The sequence below is a fragment of the Anser anser genome (genome assembly GCF_964211835.1).
Source record: "Anser anser genome assembly, chromosome: 24".
Lineage (NCBI taxonomy): Eukaryota > Metazoa > Chordata > Aves > Anseriformes > Anatidae > Anser > Anser anser.
Window position 1 is genome coordinate 7,033,874 of NC_139745.1, and position 24,091 is coordinate 7,057,964.

Consider the following 24,091-nt stretch of genomic DNA (forward strand, 5'->3'; position numbering starts at 1 on the left):
GGGCCGGAGGCAGGGCCGGGCCGGGCCTCCCGCAGGCCGGCGAGGCCGCAGGCTCCACCCAGGCCCTGCAGAAACTTTCCGTCGGCGCCTCCCGCTCGGCGGGAGCTCGGAGCCGGAGCCGGGGCCGAGCCGGAGCCGGAGGAGCCTGGGCTGGGCCCGGCCCCTATGGGCAGCGGGCGGCGCTGGGCCCTGCCCGCCGCGGCCATGTCCGCCCCGGCTGCACCTGCGGTGGGCGGCGAAGCCGAGCCCGGGGGCCCCGCGGCGGCGGCCCCCCGGCAGAAGAAGGGCGGCAAGGCGGGCTCGCTGCGAAGGGCCTTCAGCTGGCTGCGGGGCAGGAAGAGGAGGCGCAGGGGTGCGAGCCCCCCGCCTGGGAGCCCCCAGCAGCAGCAGCAGCGTGGGGCAGGTGAGGGGCGCGGGGGGAGCTTGGGGGTGGCGGTGCAGGAAGAGGAGGAGGAGGAGGTCAAGGTGATGGCCAAGGAGGGGTCAAGGTGACAGCGGAGGTGGCCCCAAAGGGGGTCGGGGTGCTGGCCCCAAAGGGGGTTGGGGTGCTGGCCCCGGTGGCCGTGGAGGTGGCTGAGGACTGGGAGCAGCAATGGTTTGGCGAGAGGTTGGGGTGGTGGCTGCAGAGGGTTCAAGGTCCGGGCTGTGGAGGTGGCCCTGGAGGGGTCGGGGAGGCGGCCGAGGAAGGGTCGGGGTGGTGGCTGTGGTGGCCGGGGAGGTGGGCAAGGAGGGGTTGAGGCGGTGGTGGTGGAAGGGGGCGAGAACGGGGTGCGGCAGTGGGTTTGGAGGGGTCAGGGTGGTGGCTGAAAGGGTGGTCGGGGTGGTGGCTGAGGAAGGGTCAGGGTGACGGCTGTGGTCTCTGGAAGTGACCACGGAAGTGGCTGAGGAGGGGTTGAGGTGGTGGCTGAGGTGGTGGCCCTGGAGAGGTCAGGGCAGTGGCTGAGGAGGGCCGTGGAGGTGGCCGTGGAGGTGACCTAGGAGCGGGTACAGCAGTGGCTGAGGAGGGGTCGAGGTGGTGGCCGAGGAGGTGACGGAGAAGGGCCAGCACTGGTGGCCACGGAGGAGGCCAAAGAGGGGCCACAGTGGCGGCCAAGAATGGTTATGAAACCGGCCGCGGTGACGGCTGAAGGGAGGTGGCTGTGGTGGCGGTGGCCACGGGGGCTGCAGCAGCGGTGGCCACGGCAGCAGGCTGGATCCGGCAGGCCCCGGCGCGGTCTTGCCCCTGCCCCGAGGCTGTTGCCGGTTCACTGGGTAGGTTCGCTCTCCGCTGAGTCAGAAGGTCACTGGGGCTGAGGGAAACCTGGAGGGACGCCAGCCACCTCCTTCTCCTCCTCCTCGGCCAGGTGTTTGCCGTGCTCCAGGTGTGGCCCTTCCTGTCCTAGATATGGCCCCCACCCGGCTGTTTGCGGGCGCTCTCCTCCGTAACCCGGCTGTGTCCCTGCCTCCTGGCCGTGCTGGTGAACCTGCCACGGGTGCCCTCTCTGGGACACCCCAGGGCGATGTTACGGGGAGCCGTGGGCTCAGCCCGGCATCCCATGGCTGTTTGGCAGAGCAGTGCGTGGTGGCGTGCTGGCCGTGCTTGTCTGTTCAGCGCCGTTGCCCTCCGGTAGCAGGCAGCCTGGCGTGGCAGCAGCCCCAGGAGGCATCACCGCCAGGATGTGCGCGGCCTCTTCCCCGAGCTGCGAGGGATCCCGGCTTTGTCACGCCACTGCCCTCCCTGCAGGGCACGTCAGGCGGCGGTGTCACCTCCTGGGCCTCGCTCGGCCAAGGGAGCGGCCGCCTCTGCGGCACCCGAACGCAGCCGGGTGCTGTCGCCTGGAACTTTCTTCCTCGATTTGCCCTGGGGAGTTGATTCCTGGGCGTTCAGGACCGCGTGCGGGCATGTTTACCGCTTTGAGAAGCGCAGTGATCTTTGATAAGAAAGGAGGGGCTGTGGAAAGGCAGAAGGGCCTCTGACAGAGGCTCTGCACAGGAGGTCGGTGTGATGCTGCCGGTGCGCCTGGTGGGACCTTCCTCCTGGCACGCCGAGCGCGGACACCGCTGCTGTGGGCCTAGCGCTGAAACCTGAGCAGAAAAAATGAGCTGTGCCAAAGCATGTGATATTCCTCTTTGCAGCGCGGAAACGCCCGCACCAGCTCTGTCATCCTTTTTTTTTTTTTTTCCCTTAAGTTTTAATGTTCTCTAGCTAATCCTCCAAACGTGAACCCCAGGAGAAGTTTCCGTCTGTTGGGGACCTCTCGGAGGCAGCCTGCAGCCCCCTCGTCGTGCTGTCCCTGCAAGCATGGAGCTGCGTGCCGCCAGGGCCCTGTCACCGCTGTGTTGGCTGTGCGTTAGGTGTCCGGGGAGGGTTTTTTGTGTGCACGGGAGCCTCAGGACCCCGCTGGCAGCTGCCTGCCGCGTCCCTGCCATGTTTCCAGCGGAGCCGCTCGGAGGTGTGGAGCGGGGAAGCTGCGCCGACGTGCCGTGATTGCAGCGTGCGCCTGATTGAATCACCCCGGCTGGCTCCAGCAGGCAGCGGCTCCGCAGCCCCACCCTGGTTAACCACCTCCGCCCCGGCTGCGTGTCCCCAGGATAAAACCGGGGAAGTGGTGGGCACCGGGGGGCCGAACGCCCGGCACGACGAGGAGATGGGGCTGCCTGGAGGGTTTGCTGCCTGCTGACCTTGGATCAGTCCCGTTCCCCTGTTTTCCATCCTTAAAACGGGGTGATAGTGCTCCCCGAGCGGCCGAGGGCTCCTCTCGCGATGGCCCACGTCATGCAGAGGGAGATGAAGGAGCGATGGCCCCGCCGTGCCGCGTGGTTTGCGGGGGCCGGCGTGGATGTGGAGCCGGGCAGCGCTGGTCGCTGTGCGAAGCTCTGACCTGCCTGGAGGCTGCAGGCACTGCCCGGCCTGGGAAGTTTTCCAAATATCGAGCTGGGAGCTGTGGGATGGGGAAGAGGAGAGCTTAAGCAAGTCATTGTAGGCTCTGGTTGCAGGCGCGGTGCTCGTCTTTCTCCCTGCGTCTCTGCGGTGCTGAGGGGCGGCTTGGGTCAGGTCGGCGAGCTCTGCGGCTCTCCGTCACCCTCCGTTCACGCGGGCCGAAGTTGTGGTTGTGGTGGGTGCTGGGGCACGGGGCTGGCTGGGAGGGCAAAGCCGTGCTGGGGAGCTGCACGTCAGGGCTGGTTCCTCTGCCTGGTGGTAGCCTGGCTGTCAGCTGGGTCTGAAGTGCTCGGCACCGAAATCACGGGAACAGGACAATGAGCGTTTCCGCTTGGGTCAAGCTGGTGGTCCATCTCACCGGACATCCCATCTCTGGCTGCTCAGACCGCTGAGCTGGGGAGAGCACGGATGTCGTAAGCCGTGAGGGCAACCTTCGGGCCGCCCCTTCCCCAGGGAACTCCGGTGGGCAGGATCGACAGATCAGCAGGTGTGCGAGGTGGAGGAGCGCCCTGGGGAACAGCATCGTCGCGTCCCAGCCGCTTGTCGTGCTGGGAACGCCGGAGACCGCTGCGAGCAGGGTGAGCCGCGGCACAGCTCCACGCTCAGGCTGTTCGGCCCGCCTGCAGCCTGCTTCTTCAGCGCTTCTGTGATTCCCAATCCCACGGTGTGAAAGCACCTCACAATTCGTAGGGTATTTATTTCCCCAGAAACCTCTGGAGGCCGAGGGGTGGTGTTAACTTGTTGGGAAGGGAGCTGAGGCGCAGGGAGATGGGGGCGACCTGCCCAGGGCGGTACAAACGGGCTAACGTGAGGCAAGAAACCGGGGTCCTCAGCTCGCCTGTGCCGCCTGCTCTGGTTTGCCACGTGTGGCTGCTTTTCCCTGCTGCCTGTGAGAGGATTTTCCGTCGGGAGCAAGAAAGCTGAAAGCTTTTTCTTTTCCTCTGCGAGCGATGCTTTCAAACCCACACAGATTACGCCAGCCTTTTAACCCTCGGCAGCGCTGCGCAGCGAGCGTGCCCTGCGCGGACCGCGCTTCGGCGGGCGGCGTGAGCGTGGCGCTGAGCGGCAGCGCGTGTCAGTGGGCTTCGTCCAGTTCTTGGCTACTGCTCTCTCTGGGTTTCACAACATCGGTCATAACTCCCCAGTGAAGTACAGGAATTGATGTTCCAGAAGTATTAAATTAGGGTTGGCTCTTCGTATTTGATACCAGCGCAGCCCAGCAGCAACAGGCTTCCAGACAGTTGGGGTCACCGTGATGTTAAAAATAAAGCTTTAAACGCGCCCAGCTGCCTCCCAACACGAGCGAGCGCTCGTTGAAGGCCCCGTGATTGCTGCCGTGTGCCCGTGGCGAGGCAGCGGCACCCCCAGGACCTGCTGCGGGGCTCCGTGGGGCGATGGAGGCAGCGTGGGGCCGGGGGCTGCCCCGGGGCGGCAGTTCTGCGTGCTGCTCTGAGATGTGAAATCTCTCCCCCATCGCTCGATTTCCTCTATCTCTGCTGCCATATGGCAGGGCCGTCGCGGCTGGGTGTAAACACAGGGTTTGTATTTTAGTCCCGAGCTTCGCAACTTGTCTGAGGTGAAGGAGGCCGCGGGGAGGTGCAGGCATTCCTGCTCGTGGCCCCCACGTCTCCTGCTGCCTGGGGCTGTTCCCACGCGCGCGGTCACAAATTTGTTAATCTGCAGAAGGCAGAGAGTGACACTTCAGAAAATCTGAACAACAGGAATCCGCCGGCTGGCCTGGGCTGGAAACTGCGAGCTGCTCTGCTGAACAAAGAGAGGTGTGTCCTCAACCACAGCTATTCCACCTGGAGACAACTGGAAGAATTACTCTTGCAAATAACGTTCCATAAGCTCCGATAAAACTATTTCGCCGGAGTCATGTTTCCTTTTAGAAGGAAGGTTTTATTTCATAAGACAATATCATCATTGACTTTGTCTCCAGCACCGGTGGGAACATAAGCCATCGGAAGGTGAAGAGCTGGGCAAAGATGAAGCAAAAACTCATTCACCTGCCAAAAGGAGCCGGAGCTCGGGCTGGTCCCCGCGTCCCCTGCAGTGAAAGCACGAAGGCCTCACGCAGAGCTGGGAGCCGAACCCCTTCCACTCCTGTGGGCGTTTTTCGGAGCTGCCGTCCGCAGCGTAGCACGAGGCCACACACTGCTGATGGCCCAGGCTCCGGCCTGAGCAGGAAATAATTCGAAACCCTCCTGGTTATGTATTTCTGTTAATGATTGGGGATCTCAAGTGGGTTTCTTGTGTTACCTTTGCCTCGCTGCGCTTTACTTCCCCATTAAGGGAACAAGGGCTGAATTCCTTTCTCATTCAGGCAGCTCGGCTCCCGCTCTGCGTTTGCTCGGTGAAGGGGTCAGTGGAGGCACTGATCCTTCCTGGTGCTGGCGCAGGGGGGTCCCGGCCCCTCCGCACTTGGGCTGCCAGCCGGGCAGGGGGGAGCGCGTGACTTGGTGGGGATCAGAAGTGCTCGAAGCAGTCATGCGGCGATGACAAGATCTGTATCTCACTGCCAGCTTCCCTGCCTGACCCGCCTCCTTCCTTGCTGTCGGCGGAGTCTGTTTGATGGATAAAGTCAGGGGCCTCCATCCTGGAGTCCATGTGCCTCCTGCCCCCGGTCCCCGTCCCCTCCGGCTGCTCCACAGTCGGGTTTCGTAGCCAGGCGAGCGTGTCCCTCTGGGCAGGGAAGGCCGTGCTGGGGGAGCTGTGGGTGCGCAGTGTGCTGCCCTGCTTCCCCAGCAGGTTTCTGGGCGCAATGATTTAAGTGTGTGGCTGGAAGGAAGGCTGAGGGCAGCTGGCTGCTGGGGCAGAGTGTGAGGCTCAGGCGCCGGGGGGGGCACGGTGCTGGAGCAGAGGGAGAAGTCTTGCTGAATCTGGGGCAGCATCGCGGCTCCAGCCTCTCCGCTGCTTGCAGGGAGAGGAACGAAAACGTTTCACTGGAAGAACTCTTGGTGAGCCTTAGAGGAACCCCTGCGTCATGGTGGTGAGGGGAGCATGCCGCGCAGGGGGCCGGCGTGTCTGCTTGGGGGGCGAACCTTGTGCCCACAACATCCTGGTTTGGTCCCAGCCGCGGCGAGATGGAAAGTTCGTGGCCTGGGCGGCGCAGAGCAGCAGCGGGAAGCCGGCCCCGGCTGCTGGGAAGGGTTTCGCACCGAATCCCCCCATTCCCATCACCTCTCCCACGGCAGAGCGGGCAGGGGCCGTGCCGGGGCAGCAGCTGCGGGGGCTGGCGGTGGTGCTGGGCCCCGTCTGCAGGGTGCGAGGGTCCCTGCCCCGCTCAGCCTGCCCCCAGCAAAACCCGCCGGTGGGAAAGGGGGGCAGCGTTAATCCCAGTGCAGAGAGCGGGACTGGAGCCCAGCTATTAATTTATTGCAGATCACCTTGGGAGGTCAGGAAGGAGCTGCTGGTTGCCTTTTTTTTTTTTTTCCCCTTCATCTCCCCTTAGTCCTGTGCCTTTACCACAAAACCGTCCTTCCTATTTATCTGATCCTCTGCTGAATCACCAAAGGAACATAAACATTCCCGGCAGGAATTGCCCACCGTCTGACCAGCTGACCCCTCCCTGCCCTCGCAGCGTTTAATTTTCTAATTAAGAATCGGCAGGGAAAGCTGCGCTCCGCGCTGCTCGCCTGGCCCCCGCGTTTCACAACGGCCGTCCCTGGGCTTGTCTGTGCAGAGCTCACGCCTGTTGCACCAGCGCCGCTTTGAGCTGCCCTTGCACAGACCTCTGCCGCTCCTGCTCGCAAAACCGCGCGCGTCGGGAGCGGGGTCACGAGGCAGGAGAGAGGCCGTGAGGCTGGGATCACCCCGGGAGGGAGCGGGATCCGGGCACAGCACCGTGGTCCCGTGCTGCGGGGACGTCCTCGGGGTTCGCCCAGTCCCGACTTGCCCCGCGAGGCAGAAGCACGCAGGGGAGCTGCCGTGCAGCCGGGGGGCTCTCGCCCCAGCTTTGGGACGCAGCCGGACCCAGATCAAGTCCTTGGGCTCTGTGGTCCCACTCGTGGCCTCTGGGGAAGGTCCAGGTGGGGGCGTCCCGATGGGGTTTTGGGGTCCTGTGACCCCCACCCCACCCCGGGGGCTGTTCCGCCTCGCAGCCGTGGCGCTTCGAGCTGCGCTCGGGGACAGGCAGCAATCGTCACAGCGCGGACTCGTGAGCGGGGACGGAGGCGGGTGCTGTGCTGATGGCGGAGGCAGCCGGCAGCGCTCTGACAGCACGGGGGGGGTCTTGGGGGGCTGGAGCCCCCTGCGCCTGCGGTCCCGGCCTCAGCACCCGCCGGGGAGCTGAGCTGGGAGGGTGCCACCGGAGCCGCTGGGCGCTCCCGGGAGGCCACTCCTCTCTCTGCCTGTGCCATTGGCTCCGGCAGAGCCGGCTGCGAGCGCCGGGCTCCCGCAGCCGCAGGGATGGGAGCGGGCGGCCGGGAGCTGTCCGCCACGGGACCCCCCCGGAGCCCCCTCGGCACCACCATGTAGCGCCGCGGCATCCTCCGCCCGGCAGCGGTGGAGGGCGAGACCGGCCTCATGGGCAACGCGCACCGCAAGAGGAGCCCCGCGGGCGTCAAGGCCGGCTCCTCCTGGCTCTGGGGCCGTGCCGGGAAGCAGAGGGCAGGTAGGAGCCTTGGGGGGGGGACCCGGGGGGGGCTGGTTCTGGGCCCCTCGCAGGGCCGTGCTGGGGAAGTTTGTTGTTTCCGCTTGCTCTCATGCCGGGTTTGGCGTGCCGGGGGGTCTGGGGCAGGAGCTGAGCCCGGTGTCGGGGCAGGTTGCTGGTGGCTTTGCGTTCCCCGAAGGGAGCTGATGCCCCCGGGGACCAGCAGCTGAGCTGGGGGTTGGTTAGGATCAGGCCCTCTGACTTCAGGAGCTGGGGAAGAAGCTCCTGACGTGCACAGGGGCTGCTGCGAACTCCGGCAGCGGCCAGCCCGTGGCTTTCCTGCACTGCCAGGACAGGGATCGCCCGCTGGGTTGGTTACCGACTGGTTTTTCTCAGCGACTGGAGCAGGGACCCGGGGCTGCCGGCGTCGCGTTCCCCCTCGGCCCTGAGCTGCCTCCTCTCCCTTTCCCTGCCTCGGTTTCCCGGCTGTGCCTGGGCGGTGCTGGAGTTGAGGAGCTCTTGCAGGAGCCCCGTGCATCCCTCCTGCCCACGCAGCGCTGCCTCAGCCGCTCGGGAGGGGGAGAGGGCGGGGGGCCGGGCAGGGGCCGAGCTCGGCTCTCACAATGCAGCCGGGGGCACCGCTTCCACCGCTTTTTTTATGCTCCAGCTCCACGCATGCAGTTCAAAAGCCCAGAGGAGGCAGGGAGAGAGCCAGCTCTTTTCTCCGGGGAAGGGGAAAGGGGAGGGGAGGGTCCTTATGCGGGCTGGGTGTGTTTATAGGGTTACCAGCCCCTTGCAGTGCCCCCTCCCCAGTTCATCCGCTGGACGGTGTGAGCAGCAAAAGGTCTCTTGCAGTACCGTTGTCCTCATCTGGAAGCTGCTGCCCTGCCCTGCTGGTGTTATGCTGTCCCCCTGTCCCCTGCGTGAGATGGGGGGCACTCGCAAAGCCCCGGGGTCGGTGCAGGTGGGGTTGGTGGGTCCGGGGTGGCGTTAACCGGGCGGTTTCGCTGCTTGGCTCCTACATTCCCAGCACCAGCCGGGTCCTGCCCCGCTCAGAGCCAGCACGGGGGCTCTGCCACCAGCCCTGCAGGGATGTGCCGTCCCTGCCATCCCTCCTGCCCTTGGCTCCCCTGTTTCTGTCTCTCTTTACGGGCCGCAGGGTGCCCAGGTGCAGCTGTGCCAGCTGTCCCCGAGGCAAACGCTCCGCAGCCTGGATTTGGATCCCCAGCCAGGCTGGGGGAGTGACAAAGCCGAGTGAAATTCCCCAGGTGAGGCTTGAAGGTGACCCGCAGAGCCAGAAGGCTGTGCCCTTGTGGGGCTTTGCGGGTCCGGTCCGTCCCTCGGGCACGGGGGGGTTGGGGTTTGCAGAGCGGGCGTTTCTGGGAACGTTCACCGCACTGCTCTGAGTCCTCAGCCCTGTAACCGAGGGGTGCAGGGAGTGTGTCACATCTGTAACAAAGCCTTCATTTATCCACACCGTCAATTACCTGTTAAAGTCAAATGGGTATTAAGCAGAGCAAACAAGTCCCAAGGAGGCAGCTGGGAAATCCCTTTCCCAAAGACTTCAACGGAGAAGCAAAGCGAGCATCTCCTGCCCCGCGGGCTCTCCGCCGTGCGCCTCTCCTGGCTGTGGTCTCCTCTCCACCGAAAGGTTCCTCTTGCTGCGGTTGGCAGCTGGGAAGGGCCAAGCGGGGCCGTGCAGCCCGTGCTCGGAGCTGGGCTCCTGCCCTGTGCTGGCCCCACACCTCCCCGTGAGGATGCCCTGGGGCTCATGGCTCTGAGCAGCCCCCAGCGCAGCCCTCTGCTGTCTCCTGGTCCCATCCCATGTTCTTTCCCAGACCGGGGGCTTTTTTCTCTCTGGAAGTTTTTCTCCAGCTCGTGTTGCTGCCCAGAGCTTCTTCAGGAGGAAGCGCTCTGCCAGCCTGGCTCGTTTGCCAGCGCCATGGCTTGCTCCGAGACTTGTGGCATCCAGAGGTGTCCTCGCGGGACGGGGCACTGGGCGTTCCCTGGGGAGCGCAGGTGGGCAGCAGCCCACCGGGGGCAGCTCGCCCCACCGGGGGCAGCTCGCCCCACCAGGGGCAGCTCACCCCGCGACGGGCGCAGCCTCGCCGGGTGAGGAGGGCTGAAGGGCACCGGGTGGAAGGCGCTGGGAAAACGTGGGGTGAGTTCTGTTTGTTCTCTGCCACGGCTCCATGGCAACGGCGCAGCGGCCACAAAGCGAAGGAATTTGCATTGTGTCGCTTCAGCGTTTTGGAGGGCGCAGCGGGATCACCGGCTGGGGGCAGGGTGCGGGGACCCGGCTCCCTCGGGATGGGGCCAGCCGAGCTGCCCGAGCTCCCCGCTCCTCCTGCCCTTACGGGGTTCCCAGATTTGCAGGTCTGAGGCCGATTGCACATCGCTGGTGAACAGACCAGCAGCACCCCCCAGGTCCCCTCTCCATCCCCTGGCTGCCCGGCCCCATCGCTGCCTCCCCCCTTTCCTGGGGTGCGGAGGGCGCCTGGGGCTGGGCACCGCTCCCCACTGGGGCTCAGGTCCGCAGCAGTTTTGCTTGGCCCGACGTGTGCTTTTGGAGAATATTTACAAGTGCTCCCTCCCTGGACCCGCTGGCCATGTCTGCGTAACCTCCCTGCTCCTTCCGTTCTTGGGCTCTTTGTTTTTCCTCCCCTCCTTGTTGCTCTTCCCTCCCCCAGGGTTTTGTTTCTTCCACCCGCCGCTGCTCCGGACCCGGTGCCGACGAGGCCGTGCGGCGGTGGCAGCGCCTGCGGTGCCCAGGGCCGGTTGCAGGGGCAGGTCAGGCCCAGACAGGCACTGGCAGCACAACCCCGGCTGCGAGGCGGCGTGGCTGCCCGCTGCCGTTTGATCTTGAAGGGCAGGAGCCATGGGACGGGGCCAGCGCAGCGAGAGGGCGAGCGGGGAGGGCGGCCACGGGTGGCTGCCCGTGACCTGGTCCCTGCTGCCGGTGTCACGGCGCACCTTGTCCTCAGCCTGGCCTCCCAGACCTGGTTCAGCGGGGCTGGATCCCAAAAGCCGTCTCCTTTTCCCTGACCCCGTGCCGGAGCAGGGCCTGTCTGTCTCTGGGGCGCATCCCCGGCCTCTCCTCCCCTCGCCATCTGCCACGGAGCTGCCTGGGGAAGGTCCCTGGCAGTCCTTGAGCACCATGGAGACCACAGCCTCTTATCTCCTCCTTATCAGGACAGCCCCGCCGGGCCCTGCTGAGTCAGGGTGCAGGAACGTGGCGCTGGGCCAGGCTGCACCCAGGGGGAGCGAGGTGGTGAGCGGCGTCAGCTGGGGCTGGAGCTGCCGGGGAGCCCCGGCGCTGGGCTCGCGGCCTCGGGCTGGCCCCAGCCCCGCTGCTGGGAGCAGAGCGGCCCCGGGAGCCCTCGGGCTGGCAGCCTGGCCGTGGCCATGGTGCCGTGGGGGGTCCTGGCCCGGCCTCTGTGTGCCCACCAGAACTGATGAGAGCCAGGACGAGAGCGTGGGCGGGCAGGAGGGGGCGAGGGGCGAGCCGTGGGGCGCTCAGGCCGTGGGTGCCTGCCCTTTGCCGTGGGGCTGCTGGTGGAGCCTGCCGGCAGCCCCGGCTCTCTCCGGGAGCAGTTCGGGGCGTCCTTCTGCTCTGCAGCTGCTGTTTGAGGCCGAGCCACGCCGGGCCGGCTCCACAAACAGCAGGGGTGCAGATAAGGGCCGGGGCCCGCCCCGGCAGGCACCACGCCGGGGCTGATGCGGGCGTTGATGCGTTGATCCGGGGTTGATGCGTGCTGAGCCGTGCCTGCTTGGCAGGCGCTCCACCACCGAGAGGCAGGGCGGGGGACCTGCTCTCTTGCTGCGTGGCCTTTTTATTTATTTATTTATTTATTTTCCCTTTCCCCCATCATTTCAGGGTCAGCCCCAGCCCCGTCTGGCAGCTCCCCGCTGGCCCCGTTTCGCCGCGTCCTTCCCCAGGTGGAGAAGCGCCTGCCCCGCCGTGCTGCCTCCTGCCAGCCCTGCCCGGCGCGCGGGCGGGCGGGAGGGGGGGGGGATGAGGCTGCGGGGCAGGGGATGCGTGCATGGAAAAACCTGCAAGGTCTTGTCTCTAATCCATTTCCTGGACCTGCTCCTGCGTGGAGCGCAGTGCCTGCTGTGACAGGCATGCCTGACATTTACAGAGTACCTGCGGGACCTGCAAGCACAGCGGGCGTGATGGCACGCGCCGCGGGGATGCAGCCAGCTCCGGGGCAGAGCGCGGCAGCGTCGAACGGCGTGCGCGGCGCCGTGGGATTGGGCACGGGGTTTGGGGTAGAGGAAAGGTGAAGCAGGACTAATAAAGCTGCGGACTTCGGCACAGCTCGGGGCGGATCGCTGGAGAGGGAGCGGGTGAACCATGGCTGGTCCCCAGCCGGGGGGGGTCCTGCGTGGCTCTGGAGGCTGCGTGGGGCTCAGCCCCGTCCCTCGCCTCGCCGGCTGCGGCCGCGCTCTGCAGCTGGGCCGTTCCCTCCCGGATCCGGCTCGCGGCCGGCCGGGGAAGCTGTTCTTATTTACCTTCAAACCTGTTCGGTGGCTTCCCAGGAGGGGCCGAGCGGGGTGGGGACGGGGCGGGAGGCCCCGCTCGCTGGGCTGGAACAGCCGAGCCGGGCTGGGAGCGGGCACGGGGCTGCCCATTGCCCTCGGCAGCTCCAGGCTGCCCACGGCATCGCCCCGGGGAGCGCTGCGGGGCTGGGGAAGCGCGTGGAGACAGCGCGAGCTGGGGGCTGGAGCGGCCCGGGAGAGAGCCGAGCTCTCTCCTCTGTTTGTTGCGTGACCCGGAGCGGAGACTCGGTGCTTGTGTGTCTCAACTTGTCCCGGTTTCTCTCTGCACGGGGATGTTTGGCCCCGCAGGCACGCGTCGGAGGCCGCTCGCTGTGCGCCCGGCCCTCGCCGAGGGGCTGCAATAACGCCCGGCTGGGAGCTGCGGACGTCGCCCCTCACGAGGCCGAGCGCGCTGGGTCACCGCGTGGCCGTCCCCAGCCGTGTGCTCAGGAGGGGCTGGGTTCGGGGCTGAGCCGGCTCCGCACAGCCCCACGGAGCAGCACGGTGCCCTCCTGCCCTGCAGGCACCCACGGGCCCACAGCCCTCCTCCAGCTGGGGATTCGCCCCCGTCCCCAGCGCCGGCTGCCCTGGCCGTGGCCCGTTGACTTGTACAAGTCCCGGGGAACTTGTGGTAGCTTTCTGTGCTGTAATCGAGAGGAAGAAAAAGACCCGAGTTTGTTTTCCTATTTGAAATTAATTTTATTTCTGCCTCTGCGTGGGATCGTCTTTGAGATCGGAGCCAGCAGCGGAGCCTGGTTCGTGTTTATTTGCTTTGCGGAGATGTTTTCCTGGCTGAAACATCAGCCCCGAAGTGAGGACTGGGGCTGGCTGCAACCCCTGGGAGATAGCGGGCTGCGTGACAGCCGGGGGCTCCGAAGCCACGATAAATATTATTGCACTCTCATCCTGCCTTGAGAAAGCCCAGTCCTGTGGTGTGTCCCGGGGCGCAGATCCTGTGCGGATCCTCGCTGCAGCAACGAGGCTGGTCCATGTTTCTGCAGCCCCCTCGGTGCAGAGGGTCCCTGAACGTGGTCCCCGAGCCCGGTCCCCGAGCCGTGCTCACACCTGGGCATCGCTGGTCGGTGACTGTGGGGTGCTAAGGGGTCTGAGAGTGCTGTGAGAGCATGAGCCTCGTGCGGTGCTGCTGGGGTGCGCGAGCCCCCCGGAGCCGTGCCGCAGGGGAAGGCAGCCTTTCCTTTCCTCCCCTTCCTCCTCCGGGACCTCGCAGCCCCCTTCCCCCAGGCTCGCCAGCTCCCCCCTCTCCTCCTCCCCATTTTTCTCCGGTGAGTCAGTGGTGGCGGAGGGCGGGCAGGGCTGCGCCTCCCGCTCCCCGCTCCTGCCGCGGGACCCGCCGCGCGGCGAAGGCAAGTCGGGGCAGTGCTGCGCAGGCGGGGATGGATGCGTGCAGCTGGGGCCAGCCCAACTGCTGCTTGGCGTGTGGGGGAACGGAGCCGCCGCTCGCCCCCGGAGGGTTTCTCCCTCTGGCTCGCCCTGGAGGGAAGAGCAGCGGCTGTTCTCAGCCAGCTCTGCAAGGGAGCTTGGCTGGCTCGTGCCCTGCAGCTGGGCCAGCACCATCTCCTGCTCGCAGTATCCCTGGTTTGGGTCTGCACAAACCCAGCCGTGTTCCTCTGGGGGTCTCAGCCTTGCACGGCTCTGCCCAGGCCCTCCCCAGCCCCTCGCTGCCGGCCGGAGCGGGCAGGGCTGCAGGCAGGTGCCTGGGCCAGCAGCTGCACCTCGCTCTGGGCGCTCCGCTCCCTCCAGGCCGTGCCTGGCGTCGGCAGTCCCTGGCCTGCGGTGTTGGCCACCAGCTCCTGTGCAAGGAAACCGTCCTTGAGACCGTCCTGCCCTTCCCGGGAAGGAACCAGAGTCCTCCCGCAGCAGGATCCGGCTGCCACGTGCGCACCAGGCACGTGTGCCGGGTCGGAGCGGCGGAGCCCGGAGGGGACGGGTCGATCCAGGGCGCGTCGCAAGGAATGCGCGAGGGACGGGACGCCGGCCGCGCACGGGCGTGTTGCTGCTGGCACGGGCTGCAGCTGCGGCGGGTTCCTCAGCCCACCGAGAGCTGCAGCCTCTGCTGCAGGACCGGGCCTCCCGGCCGCCTTCCTCCCTCCTGCTTCCCGTTTGTCAGGTCCCTTCGGCAGCGGGCTTCCCTGGGGCAGTGGGGAGCTCCGTGTGTTGGCAGCGCCGGGGCGAGGCTGCCCAGGCGAGGGGAGCTGGAGGCTGAGGAGGTAGCGAAGGTCGTGGGGAGGGGGGGAGAAGCAGAGGCTGTGGTTTGGGGTGCTCCTGCCTCAGCCCGGCTGCGGCGACCTGGCTGCGTCGTCCCTTGGGTAACCGCATCCTGCCCCCTGGATGGTGCCCAGCGACGCGGAGCTCCCTCCTGCCGTGCTCCAGGCCCTTCCATGGGCCTCCTGCAGGAGGAAGAGCGGGGACGGCTGCCAGCACCGGCGGTGTCCCTGCCACCCCGGGCAGCAGCTCCGGTGAGCCGCCAGCAGGCCTCCGCCCCGCTCCGTGCTGCGCTGCCTCGGAGGGCCGGATCCTTCCCCACGGAGCAGCTCTCCCAGCGGCGTTCCTGCTGGCGCTCGCGATGTGCTGCCCGGAGAGGAGAGGGCAGCACTCGGCGCAGCACGTGGCTGCCTGCTTTGTGCATCCTCAGCCCTTTAATTATGTCCCTTTTCCACTCGCGCTGTGAAAAGAGCCGGGAGCGCCCGCCTGCAGCCGCCGGCACCTTCTGGGTGAGCGCATGGGCAGCCGGCCCCATCCTGCCTGTGCTGGAGGGAGGGTGCTGGGTTGTGCATAGCAGGAGCTGCCGGGCGCTGCTCGCGCTCGCTGTTACTGGCACGTAGGAGATGCAGGGCAGGAAATCCTCCAGTCCTCCCCAGCGCTGGAGCTGCCCCGCCGGGGAGGTGCCCCTTGCCCTTTTTGCCCTTGCGGGGTGCGTGCGGTGCCTCGGGCAACCCTGCTCTGCCTGTAGCCGAATCTGTGCCTGGCTGCAAACAACATTTGGGCAGCCCACGAGGAGCCGCGCCTGCGCTGGGACGTGCTCAGGACCCATCTGGCGATGCAGAGGAATCCCCGGAGCATCTGCACCTCGTGGCGAGGCAGCCCGACGGCTGGGGGATGTGGAGGGGTCCTGCCGTGCTTTGGGGGCTCAGGGGAGGCCGGGCACTCGCTGCCCCCTGCCCCAGCTCCTGCCTGCAGCTCCGTCCCAGCTGCTGGGCAGTAGCTGGAGCTACTGGTCAGACTGGTGCGAGGCCTGGTTCTCCCCCTGTGTGCTGGACGCCCCGTGCCTGGGGACAAGCACCTCGTGGGGACCGGCCGCCCCTCGCCCCGTGATGCTCCCGTCCCCCGAGCAGGGCTGTGCCCGGCAGCGCTGGGGGACGCGGTGGGGGACCACCGGCACCGTCTGCCCGGCCGCAGGGAGGAAAAGCCTCCCAGCTCTTCCCAGCTGGCCACACTGGTGCCGAAGCCAGCATACTGGTTTGCAAGGCCGCTGCGCCCAGGGGACCAGGCGAGGACAGCCCCAGATGGGCGCAGAGGTTCAGGAGCCCCGCGGGGCTCTGCCCCCGAACCAGGCAGGATCCGACCCCGCGGGCTGTGTGTGGCAGGGGGCGGGAGGGCCAGAGGAGGGGCCCTGCTCTCCTCCTCCGGCACCGAGGAGCGCGGAGGGAGCAGCTGGGGCTGTCCCCTCCTGCCGCCGCCGCGCAGCGCTCCCCGGCTCCATCCTCTCCCCACGCGCAGCCGCTCCGCCGGCCGGGCATCCTCCCGCTGGCTCCTGTGGCGCGGATGAGCACGGGGAGAGGGAGCTGAGGGGCCTCGGCGTCGGCCCCCCCCGGCACAACAGGCAGCGGCAGAGCCTCCGCTGGGGGCGGCGGAGCCCCCCTCCCGCGGGGAGCAGCCCCTTTCCCTGGCCACCATGGTGGTTTTCCTGGGCAGGAACCTCTCCTCGCTTCTGGCGTTCTTCAAGAAGGGTGAGTGGAGGTGCGGAGGAGAGCAGAGGAGGGAGGGAGAAAAACCCCATGTCCTTACACAACCCTGCCCGCCCGCACCGCCTCGCAGGGGGCTGCTGCCAACCTGGCAGGGGCTGGGGGGGGTCCCTGCGGTGGCTGCCGCCCCGGGGAGGGCAGGGAAGGTCACCCCGGGCCCGGGAAGTTAATGGAAAAAATCATTGTGCCCCTAAAATCATCGCGCCCCTAAAATCATTGTGCCCGTCCGGCCGGAAGGCGGCTCCGAGTGTGCGTGGGTGGGGGTCCGGCCAGGGGCTGCCGGAACTGGGGAGGGGAAGGGTTTAGGGGAAGGGCAGTGCGATGGGGGCTGTGGGTGCCTCGTGTCCCACGCAGGGACCTTGTGCGAGCACAGGGGGTCCCCAAACCAGCTGCCACGAGCGCTCCCTGCCTGGCTGAGCCCCTCGGTGCCCGCTCACCGTGCCACGGGCGCTGGCGGAGGCCGAGCCCGGTCTCTCGTGGCACGGCGCGGCAGGGCGGGCCGGCTCCATTGTTCGGGGCCTGCTCTTTGTGTGCCGGAGCTGGAGCGTGGCCGGAGCTGGGAGTGAGCCGTGGTGGGGGCCAGGGGCTGGGTGTGACAGGGCAGCGGCCGTCCCAGCCGAGCAGCGGGTCCCTGCATCCCTGCAGTGCTGCCCTGCCGCCCTCCCGGTGTGTCTCCCTTCCCTTCTCTCAGCCTGAAGTTGTTTTTTTCCAGGCAGGAAGAGTCGGAGGCTGTGCTGGCGGTGGAGGGCAGACGGGAGCAGGCTGGGCTGTGCCCGTGTCCCCGTGTCACCCTGCCTGCGCGCTGCCAGGCGCAGCCCCCGGTGGGGACCCGGACCCCCGGGCAGGAGCCGTCCGTGGGCACTGCCCGGTGCGGGGAGGGGGCTGCAAGATGTTGGGGCGTGCGGGGCCCTGTGCCGGCCGTGCCGTGGCACGTGGAGCCCATGGAGGCCATGGCGGGGGCTACATCAGCCTCTGGGTCCCCTGGGGGCCGCGCCTCGGTTTCCCTCCTCTGTACCCGCCCTGGGCGTGGGGCTGAGTCCCTGCTCTCGGGGCGCTTTGCAAGGCTTTGAGATGATGCAAGCCTCCGGAAGGGAAAGATTTTCTGCCCTTGTTTAATCCCCCTCGCTGCCCCTTCTCTGCTGGGCTGCCTGCAGCCCCCGCCCGTCTCGCTGGCTCGGTTGCCCTCTAACGAAGGTGCTGGAGAGGGGGGCAGCGCCGAGCCCCAGCTCTGCGCCGGCTGGCGGGGAGGAAAGGCTGCGGCTCCCGCAGCTGAGACAGCCTGACTCCAGCGCATCGATCGGCCGGGCAGCGCAGGAGGGACGAGGCCGGTCCCGTGCGGTGCAGCCCTGAGCTCACGGGGCGGGGGGGGGGGGGCTCACGGGCCGCATCCTGCCTCGCCGCGGGGTCCGGGGGCCGCTCGCCCGCAGGGGTCCGGCTGGGGAGCCCTCTGACCCCTCTCTCTGCCTTTGCAGGCGCTGCCAAGACTGAGAACGACAAGCGGCTGAGCGTGCAGTACAAGCCAGGCGAGGAATGCCCCGACAACGTCTTCTTCCCCAGCACGCGGCCCCCGCATCTGGAGGAGCTGCACAACCAGGCCCGCGAGGGGCTCAAGTCCCTGCAGCACCAAGGTAGGGGGGGGCCGGCCCCCGGGGGCCCTGCCCTGCCACGGGAAGGTGCCCCCAGCGCCCCGGGCAGCTGGCTGGCCTGCCCGTGTGGGCGGTGCGACCGAGGGTGACCAGAGTCCAGCTCTGGGGGTGACGCTGGTGGCCGGTGCTGCTCTGGGCTCAGCGGCCGTTCTCTTGGCTGCCTGCTCCCTCCAGGCTCCCGCAGAGGGACTGACCCCCTTCCCCTTCCCCTTCCTTCCTCCCGCAGAGAAGCAGAAGCAGACCAAAAGTGCCTGGGACCACGGCGACACCAACAGCCTCCAGGTGAGCGGGGAGCCCCAGCCAGCCCTGCTGCGTGGCTGTGGGGGGTGAGGAGAGCAGGATGGGCCCCCTGTGCCCCCGCTGATGGTCAGGACAGCTCTGGGGCCCAGAGGAGGCAGTGACCTGGCTGAGATGAGGGCTGTAGGACCATGTCAGGGGGGTGCACGGGGCAGTAACGGGCTGTGACCCCCTTGGTGTTACCTCTTTCCCCCCACGATGAATCTCTGACCCTGTTCTCACCGCTGGCACATCACGTCCCGCCTTGTGTGGCTCTGCCCAGGGCCCCCCACCATGCCCGTGTCCCTCTGTCCCCCCCAGTCTCGCCCCAGCGGTGTCCCCCGTCAGCGCTGAGCGAGGGGGGGAGACGGGGCGGCGTGACGGGGACCGCTGGCCGCATCCAGCCCCGTGGCTGGGCCCCTCCCTGGCTGCTGACGGGCGAGAAACTCCCACTCACTTGGCTGAGCTCGGGTTTGCTGCTTCCCTGAGCTCTGACCCTGCTCCCAGCGCCTCACCCACGTGTATTTGCTTAAACCGCTGCCTCCCTTTGGCGCTCGGCCACCTTAACCCCTTGGAAGCGGGCGGCGAGGGGGAAAGCGAGGCCGTGAGTCCCCGGGTGTGCAGAGCTGAGTCCCCGGGCGGTGGTTTTCAGGGTTGTGTCTCATCCTGCCCTCTGGCCGTGCCAGGAGGCGCTTTAGGGGGACGAGGTGGGCACAGAGCGCCGTGCCCATCACGAGGGGCACAGAGAGCCGTGCCCTGGCCGGGGCAGCACACGCCTGCTGCATCTCCCCTGGGACAGCCACCCCGCTGCCCAGCCCTGTCCCCTGGCCTGCCCCAGCCCCGCTCCCCTCCCAGCCCCCAGCCGCCCCCCAGCCCCGGGGCGCAGCAGGGCTGGACGAAGCCCCGGGGTGGTTCTGGCTTGGTGGAAGCCCAGCAGTTCCCTCCGGTGCGGGGACAGGGCGGTGCCGGCTCCTCCACCCAGCTGGACCCCGGCTTGCCGGCTCTCCGGGGGCCGCGGGGCTGCGTGGGGTCCCCGGGGCTGTTCCCGGCCCCGCTCCTGGTGGGAGGACTCTGGCTGCCGGTGTGGCTGAGTCAGCCTTTGGCCCTCGGAGAAGCTTTTGTCTCGGCAGCGCTGGGCTGCGGAGTCAGTTCGCGGCGGAGAGGGGGCCTGGCGGGGCTGGGGCCGCTCCTTCCCCGCAGCCCGCCTGAGCCCGCTGTCTGCCCACACAGTCCTGCGCGTCCTCGGAGGATGACAGCGTGTCCTTCCGGAGCCGGGCGGCTTCCTGCCTCACCGACAGCACCTCCGAGGACGCCCTCTCCATCCGCTCCGAGATGATCCAGCGGAAAGGTGCCCAGCTCGGGGGGCTGCAGGGCTGGGGGCTGCGAGCCGAGGGGGTGCGAGGGGTCAGGGCGCCTGGGGAGCCTGGCAGGAAAGCCGGGGGGCTTCTGGGCTCGGAGTTTGCACGGCCACGAGCCAGTGCAGGGATCTGGGGGCCCTTGGGGAGAAGAGAGCAGCTCTGGCTGAGTCAGAGGCTGCTGCAGGCATTGGGCTGGGACTGGGCGAGGGGGACAGATGGACGGACAGATGCTGTCTCCTCCCTGCTCGGACCGTGCGGCTGTTTGGCAGCTGCCGATGCCTCCCTGGGCTGTGCCGGGTGCCTGAGCTCAGCTTGTCCCAGGGCATCCCGAGCAGCGGTGGCGGGCACTGGGCTGGGGGTGCTGGGGAGACCTGGCCCGGGGCCCGCCTAGCGCCGGCTGGACCCACTCACGCCTCTCGCAGGTTCCACCTTCCGTCCGCACGACTCCTTCGCCAAATCTTCGGAGAGGGCTGGCAGGAAGAGGAAGGAGAGGAGGACAACAGTGCTGGGCATCCCCCAGCACGTCCAGAAGGAGCTGGGTAAGCGTCGTGGGCAAGTCTTAAGGCCCAGCCCCGTCCCTCAGCTGGGTGTGTTTGCCTTGGGATCACACCCGGTTCGTTTCTCCCTGCTCCCAGGTCTCAGGAACAGCCGGGAGGCCAAGGGACACCCTGCCAACGGGCGCGGGGGCAGCCAGGCACCGCAGCCCTTGCTGAACGGCGGCCAGGTCTCCGGCGATGCCATCCGCATCCCCACCATCGACGGGAACCTGCCACCACTGGATGTCCCCGGCGGTGCCCGTGTCCGCCTGGGAGCCTTGGAGGAGGCGGACACAGCCCTGCAGAAGCACATCGACCGCGTTTACTACGACGATACGTTGCTGGGGAGGAAGACGTCGGCCAAGCTGTCGCCCATGGCGAGGCCGAAGTCACTGGCTGTGCCAGGCATGACCACCAGCGCCAGCCCCCAGGAGCTGCTGAGCCCCGTCATGTCCATCTCGCCCCAGGGCACCTACATGTCCAAGATCATCCCCAACGCCATCCTGCCGCCCATGGTGGACGTGGTGGCCCTGACGCGCAGCAGCGTGCGGACGCTGAGCCGCTGCAGCCTGGTGTCATCCAGCCCAGCCTCGGTGCGCTCCCTCACCCGCTTCTCGGAGCACAGCGCCCGCAGCCGCGAGCCCTCCTCCTCCAGCGACAACTGGAGCCACTCGCAGTCCACCGAGACCATCGTCTCCAACAGCTCCACCATCTCCTCGCAGGGCGGCTCTGACCGCCGGCAGGCCGAGGCAGGGCCGCGCAGCGAGGTGGACGCAGCGGGACGCTCCGACACCGATCAGGTCAGCGTCTACAGCTCCGCCAGCTTCGCCAGCACCTGCTCCAAGCCCGCCGTGGCCCCCGTGCACACAGCGCACGGGCTGCTGGCCGTGGGGCCCCGCAGCGTGAGCGGCAGCAGCGGCCGGGCGTCCCCCGCCTTCAGCACGAGCAGCCAGGCAGAGGGCTCGGACACGGGCAGCCTGGCGAGCGAGCGCTCCTCGGCACGCAGCGTCTCCCTCAGGAAGATGAAGAAGCCCCCGGCACCCCCTCGCAGGACCTATTCGCTGCACCAGAAGGTGGAGGAGGGGGAAGCCAAGGTGCTGGGGCTGCCCCCCAAGCCTGACCGGCGGCCTCAGCGGGAGAGCGGCGGGCCCTGGTCCCCCCGCTCCGAGCCCTTCAGCCCGACGGTCGAGGACGAGGTCTTCTCCCCGTCATCGCTGAGCGAGACCAGCAGCGTCCGCTCCGAGAGCCTGGCTGGCACCAGCTCCCCCGAGGCCTCGCGGGGCAGCCCCGGGCCGGGTGACCGCGGCGTGACGGTGGTGCTGAGAGAGCCCCCGGCTCAGCCCAAGTGGAGCTGCCTGGACGGCTCCGACCGCACCATGTCCCCCTCCAGCGGCTACTCCAGCCAGAGCGGGACCCCCACACTGCCCACCAAGGGGCTGGGCCCCCCGGCTGCATCCCCGGGCAGGGTCCAACCCCAGAAGCCGGACCGGGTCTGCTCCTTGCAGTCCCCGGCGCTGTCCGTCTCGTCCTCCCTCACCTCCATCTCTTCCTCGGCCTCGGACCCGGCTCCCTCAGAGACGCTGAACTGCACGCAGAGCCGCTCGGACAGGTTCGTCATCCCGCCGCACCCCAAGGTGCCCGCTCCTTTCTTCCTGCCACCCACAAAGCTCCAGCCACCCACAGCCCCCGCCGGCCCCCTCGCCCCCTCGCCAGACCCACCAGTGCCCAGCATCGCCAGCCAGGAGCCCTCAGCCAAGCCCAGCACCAAGTCTCCTCCGCCGTCGCCACCACCTGCCTACCACCCGCCTCCACCGCCGGCTAAGAAGGCGGAGGCAAGCCCCGAGCCTGCCTGCGAGGCCCCTGCCGAGGCCACCTGGCCCCCGCCTCCCCCGCCGGCCCCCGAGGTGCACGACCTGTCCATGGCGGACTTCCCCCCTCCGGACGAAGCCTATTTCTCCAGCCTGCCCCTGCCAGATGCTGTGCTGGCTCCGGCAGCTGGGCAGAAGCAGGCACCAAACCCAGAGGCTGCGTCTTCCTCGTTCTCGGCTGCCATCTCCTCGCGCGTCCAGCACCAGGACCCACCAGCCGGGGCAGCGCAGCCGCCGTCCCCTGCCAAGCCTCCCCCCGAGGCCATCGTGCCCCCGCCGCCGCCTCTCCCCCCACCCTCAGCTCCGGCTCCGCCGCCCCAAACCGGCCTTAAGAAGGCTGCAAACGGCTCCCGGGCGGATGCCAAGAAGGAGCCGGCGGCACGGAGCAAGAGCGGCCCGGTGCCCAAGGAGGACGCCAGCCTGCCCATCGTCACGCCCTCGCTGCTGCAGATGGTGCGGCTGCGCTCCGTCAGCGTGGAGCCGCCCGCCGGGGCCGGGGCCGAGGAGCGGCTGGCGCCCCAAAAGCCCGTCCGCCGGGCCCTGTCCACGCGGCAGCCCCCTCCTGCCAAAGATGCGGTGCCTTCGAACCAGCTCCACGCCGCCGTGCACCTCAAGGCTGCCGCCTTGTCTGCCAGCGAGGCCGCGGCAGCCTCCGGGCCGGCCGAGAAACCCCCGGGCAGCAAAACGGCTCAGCCCGGCCCCGAGGGGCCGCCCACGGACGGGCAGCTCTCCCCCAGGCACAAGTCACCCACCTCCACCGCCAGCTTCATCTTCGCCAAGAGCTCCAAGAAGCTGGTGATCGAGACGCCCTCGTCGCCCGAGGCGCAGGCCGACCTGAAGAGGAACTTGGTCGCTGAGCTGATGAATTTCTCGGGGCAGCGCTCGGCAGCCCCGGCCGCTGCCCAGCAGGGCCCAGGGAAATCACAAGCGCTCCGAAAGCCCGGCAAGGTGCCCCCGCCTGTCGCCAAGAAGCCTTCGCTTGGCCCAGGGCCGGCCCCGTCGCCTCTGAGCCCCAAGGCACCGGAGGCGCTGGGCTCCCCCGTGCCGGACGGGAAGGCCAAGGCAGCCCCGGCGGAGGAGAGCAGGACTCAGAGCGAGCCGGCAGGGACGGCCGAGGGCAGGAGCGCTGCAGCCCAGGGCACGGAGCCGCCGGCACAGGGTAGGTGGGGGCGGGAGGGTCGGGGACTGCTTGGCCCCGCTCAGCCCCCGCCGTGGGCTGAGCCCTCTGCACGTGCTGGGGGCTCAGTAGCCAAAACCCCCGGGGATGGTGCTGGAGCCACCGGCTGGCCGGAGCTGGGCACGAGGGCTCACAGCAGCGCAGGGGCTGGGGGACACCGGGACGGCGCGGTCAAGGGCCAGGCTTGAGGGAAGCTGGGGTGTGGGACCCAGGTCTCTGACGGGCTTTTCCCTCTCGCCTTGCAGACAGACGAGGAGAGACAGCCTGAAGGACGGAGCTGCAGGACTTGTGCCCCCGCAGACAGGAATCCAAATCTCTCAGGGACCTGGGCAGGTCAACAGACAAGCGTGGAACTGGCAACTAACTTAATACAGGAAGCAAACAGCCTTAGCCTCCATGGCCTTGATGATATTTATGCAAAAATGGTGTTGGTTTCACTTTCCTAAGTACTACAGCTTTATTTTGCAATTTTTGTTTTATACTGGAGTCGAGGCCCGTGTTCAGAGCCAGCACCTCCTCCCTGCCGGGCTGCTGCTTGGTTTGTGCGTGCGGAGCAGAGCAGCCGTGCAGAGAGGAGCGCGAGGGGCCAGAGCCGCGCAGCCCTGCCCGCCGGCAAGGACGTGGGAGGAGGCGCAGCCCTCCTGGACGGGGCTCGGGGCTGGAGCCGCCCTGTGAGGAATCAAAGCACTTTGGACGAAGGAACTGGAAGGCTTCGGCCACGGCAGCCCCCAGGAGGATGCGGGCAGCAGCAGCAGGATGGGACGGAGGCGCTGGCTGGGAGGACACCGAGCCGCAGCCCTGGATGAAGGCGCAGGAGGGGGTTCTTGGCCAGCACCGCTCCCGTCCCGCAGCTCGCCCTGCGGCCGGGCACAGCCAGGTGGGAGCCCAGCTGCCCCCTGAGCTGGTGTTCAGGCCCCGGGGTAGAGCCTCCATTTCTGTTTCTGTAAACTTGGGTCACATTTTGATTTCTTTGATTGTAAAAAAAACAAAAACCCAAAACGACCAAAAAAAATCCTCTGCTGCCGCGTAGCTGCTCAGAGCTCTGTACCTGGCTGGTAAAGATGACAACTGAAGCTTGCTGCCTCCTGTGCTTCCTGGCTAGGGCCTGGCCCGGTCTCACCCCTGCAGCAGGTGCCTGGCTCCTGTCCCCAGGGGGTGGGCAGAGCCTGGGCTCCGTTTGGCTCCTGCCAG

General features: G+C 67.8%; 2 protein-coding genes across 4 annotated transcripts in view; both read left to right on the top strand.

The window, feature by feature from the left end:
* Positions 1–55: 55 nt before the first annotated feature.
* On the top strand, positions 56–23,973 carry NHSL3 (NHS like 3). 3 transcript variants are annotated; one of them, XM_083810005.1, is made up of 7 exons: positions 56–403; positions 17,512–17,667; positions 17,912–17,967; positions 19,192–19,309; positions 19,742–19,858; positions 19,955–22,882; positions 23,146–23,973. In XM_083810005.1, exons 1-7 carry the CDS (start codon positions 166–168, stop codon positions 23,166–23,168), a joined length of 3,636 nt encoding a protein of 1,211 aa, XP_083666131.1. In that variant the 5' UTR covers positions 56–165; the 3' UTR covers positions 23,169–23,973. The 3 variants fall into 3 exon arrangements, with proteins under 3 accessions (XP_083666131.1, XP_083666132.1, XP_083666133.1); XM_083810006.1 differs by lacking the exon at positions 56–403 and adding an exon at positions 779–7,535; XM_083810007.1 differs by lacking the exon at positions 56–403 and adding an exon at positions 11,546–16,024.
* Positions 20,113–24,091, top strand: part of NDUFS5 (NADH:ubiquinone oxidoreductase subunit S5) — a 95,241-nt gene continuing 91,262 nt past the window's right edge. Inside the window, exon 1 of the mRNA XM_083810079.1 lies at positions 20,113–20,125. The gene's annotated coding sequence lies outside the window, so the exon portion shown is untranslated. The remainder of the gene's footprint in view (positions 20,126–24,091) is intronic.